This window comes from Epinephelus fuscoguttatus, linkage group LG6 (genome assembly GCF_011397635.1).
Source record: "Epinephelus fuscoguttatus linkage group LG6, E.fuscoguttatus.final_Chr_v1".
NCBI lineage: Eukaryota > Metazoa > Chordata > Actinopteri > Perciformes > Serranidae > Epinephelus > Epinephelus fuscoguttatus.
This window is the reverse complement of record NC_064757.1, coordinates 46,086,839-46,089,338: the sequence shown is the minus strand read 5'-3', so window position 1 is coordinate 46,089,338 and position 2,500 is coordinate 46,086,839. Positions and strand designations below refer to the sequence as shown.

The following is a 2,500-nucleotide window of genomic DNA, read 5'->3' as shown; positions in this document are numbered from 1 at the left end:
CACCACCAAAGTCAAGGTCAGATGTGACACACAGAAGCTGTAGGTTATTATCTCAGGGCGAGGTTTTAATCATCTCTTTCTGTTGTGTGTCTGTGTGTAGCTCCGCCCAGGTCAGCTGGATAAGAGTGTGAGTCATGTGATCCTACACGTCCAATCAGCAGAGATCAACCAGCACCTGTCTGTCTCCGTCAGCCGCACCAATGGCTTCCTGTTCATCCAGACGGACAAACCACTGTACACCCCCCATCAGAGCGGTGAGAGTTTTAAACTACATACAACAGATCCTCTGTTTCCCACAATCCATTGCACACCTGTCACTGTTTACTCACTGTGTCTGTGGTGGAAAGTAACTGAGTACTTTTACTCACATACTTGTACTTTACCTGGTATTTGTGTTTTATACTACTTTATACTTCCTGTCCAGTCAAGGTGAGGGCGTTCTCCCTGAACCAGGAGCTGGCGCCGGCCAATCGCAGCGTTTTCCTGACCTTCAAGGTGAGTGTAATGACCTGCAGGACCAGCAGGGTGCAGCAACACGTCACATGTCTGGTGATTTCTCTGATGTCGAAGTGATCTGAGATCAGTGATCTCGTCCCCCGACAGGACCCGGATCACACCACAGTGGACATCGTGGAGATGATCGATGTCAACAACGGAATCCCGTCGATGCAGAACCCGTTTAAGATCCCGGTCAAACCCAAGTAAGACCTCAGATCAGACTACGACTGAGACATCTGTACACCTGATCTGATTCCAGGCTGTTTGTAATGATGTCAATGTGATTCCAGGTTGGGGATTTGGTCCATTGAAGCTTCTTACTCTGATGATTTCACCACAACAGCGAAAACAGACTTTGAAATTAAAGAATACGGTAACGACACAAGAAAACTTGATCAGATATAATGATTCGACCACACGGTGCTGAGAGTTCACGTGTGAGTTAAGTGTCAGATGTAAATGTTTAATTCTTCGGTCTCAGTTCTTCCCAGTTTCTCCATCCTGGTGGAACCACAAGCGAACTACATCAGCTTCGGAAGCTTCAGCAGTTTCAGCTTCAAAGTCTCAGCCAGGTGAAGAAACACGCCAAGTCACGTTCACACATCCACAATGTAAATTATTTCTCTGACCTGTGACTGAGACTGGACGTGTGTTTGTCTCAGGTATCGCCACGGAGCTCCGGTGGCCGATGGCGAGGTGTTTCTGCGTTACGGCTACGTTAGCGGGAAGAATCCTCCGGTTATCATCCCCAGCTCCGTCATCAGAGAGACAGTAAGAGACATGGACACTGATGGACACACTGATGGGATCACATTAATATCATAAAGTCTTTGAGTCCTCAGCAGGTGTGTAGTTTGACCTTCTGATGTCAACAGTGTCCATGTCCTTCAGCTGTCCTCGACAGGTGAGGTGGACGTGACGGTGAACATGGAGAAGGTTCTGTCTAAACACGACGGGCCCAAAGACCTCAACAGTCTGGTGGGGAAGTACCTGTACATCGCTGTGCTGCTGCAGGAGGACACAGGTACACACACACCTGTTGACCCTGACCCTTCATGAGGTCAGAGATACGTGTTCACACTCACAGGTGGCCCCGCCCCCTCCTCTCTGTCCCTCAGGTGGGATCACTCAGGAGGCGGAGTTTGCTGCAGTGAAGTTCGTCAAGTCACCGTACAGTCTGAGTCTGGTGTCGACGCCCCCCTTCATCAAACCTGGCCTTCCTTATAACATCCAGGTGTGTGTTGGCCCGTCACACCTGTTCACAGAACAGCTGAGTGGACCTTTAACACAGTGATGTCATGACCTCCTTGCAGGTGCTGGTGAAGGATCACCTGGACAAACCGGTAAACCGGGTTCAGGTGCGTCTGGTGGAGCGGAAGCTGTTCAGGACGGGGACGGAGAGCGAGGAGCTGCCATGTCCCGACAGCGCCGACACCCAATCAGACGGCCTCGCTGTCTTCATCTGCAACACGCCGAGCCAAGGAGTTCGAGCCGTGCTCAAGGTGAGGAGGAGGAGGAGGAGAAGGAGGAGGATTTGGAGTCAGTCATGCTCATTGCTGTTGTTGTTGTTTACATGTTGTTGTTTACTTGTCCTCTTCCTGTTGTTGTTTACAGTTTGAGACGGCAGACCCCGCCCTCCCAGCAGCCAGTCAGGCGTCTCTGAGTCTGGTGCCGGTGGCGTATCACTCTCCGAACCAGCGTTACCTGTACATCGACCCACCGCTGCCCGGCCGCGGCCTGCAGGTGGGACGCTTCGCCAACATCAAGGTGTACTCGGCCACGCCCTCCTACGTGCCCGTCAGAGCCCTCAGCTACCTGGTGAGGAAACACGACTGGTGGTTCGCATCGTCGGTTTTTGTCCTGTTTCCGTGGTTACTGATGAAATCACTGCTGCGTCCCCTCAGGTGCTGTCCAAAGGGAAGGTTGTGGATTTCGGCAGTCAGAAGTTCGTCTCCACCGGCGACCACAGACAGAGCCTGAGCTTCGAGGTGACGGACGCCAT

General features: G+C 51.9%; 1 protein-coding gene across 1 annotated transcript in view; it reads left to right on the top strand.

Moving 5' to 3' along the window:
- The window catches only part of c5 (complement component 5), a 21,654-nt gene that overhangs the window by 2,377 nt on the left and 16,777 nt on the right, over positions 1 to 2,500 (top strand). Inside the window, exons 2-13 of the mRNA XM_049579699.1 lie at positions 1 to 16; positions 101 to 254; positions 425 to 495; positions 604 to 701; positions 789 to 871; positions 980 to 1,070; positions 1,161 to 1,269; positions 1,390 to 1,522; positions 1,617 to 1,732; positions 1,812 to 2,000; positions 2,113 to 2,316; positions 2,403 to 2,500. The exon at positions 1 to 16 is cut by the window's left edge and continues 180 nt beyond it; the exon at positions 2,403 to 2,500 is cut by the window's right edge and continues 115 nt beyond it. Of these exons, the coding sequence (XP_049435656.1) occupies positions 1 to 16; positions 101 to 254; positions 425 to 495; positions 604 to 701; positions 789 to 871; positions 980 to 1,070; positions 1,161 to 1,269; positions 1,390 to 1,522; positions 1,617 to 1,732; positions 1,812 to 2,000; positions 2,113 to 2,316; positions 2,403 to 2,500 (1,362 nt within the window). The remainder of the gene's footprint in view (positions 17 to 100; positions 255 to 424; positions 496 to 603; positions 702 to 788; positions 872 to 979; positions 1,071 to 1,160; positions 1,270 to 1,389; positions 1,523 to 1,616; positions 1,733 to 1,811; positions 2,001 to 2,112; positions 2,317 to 2,402) is intronic.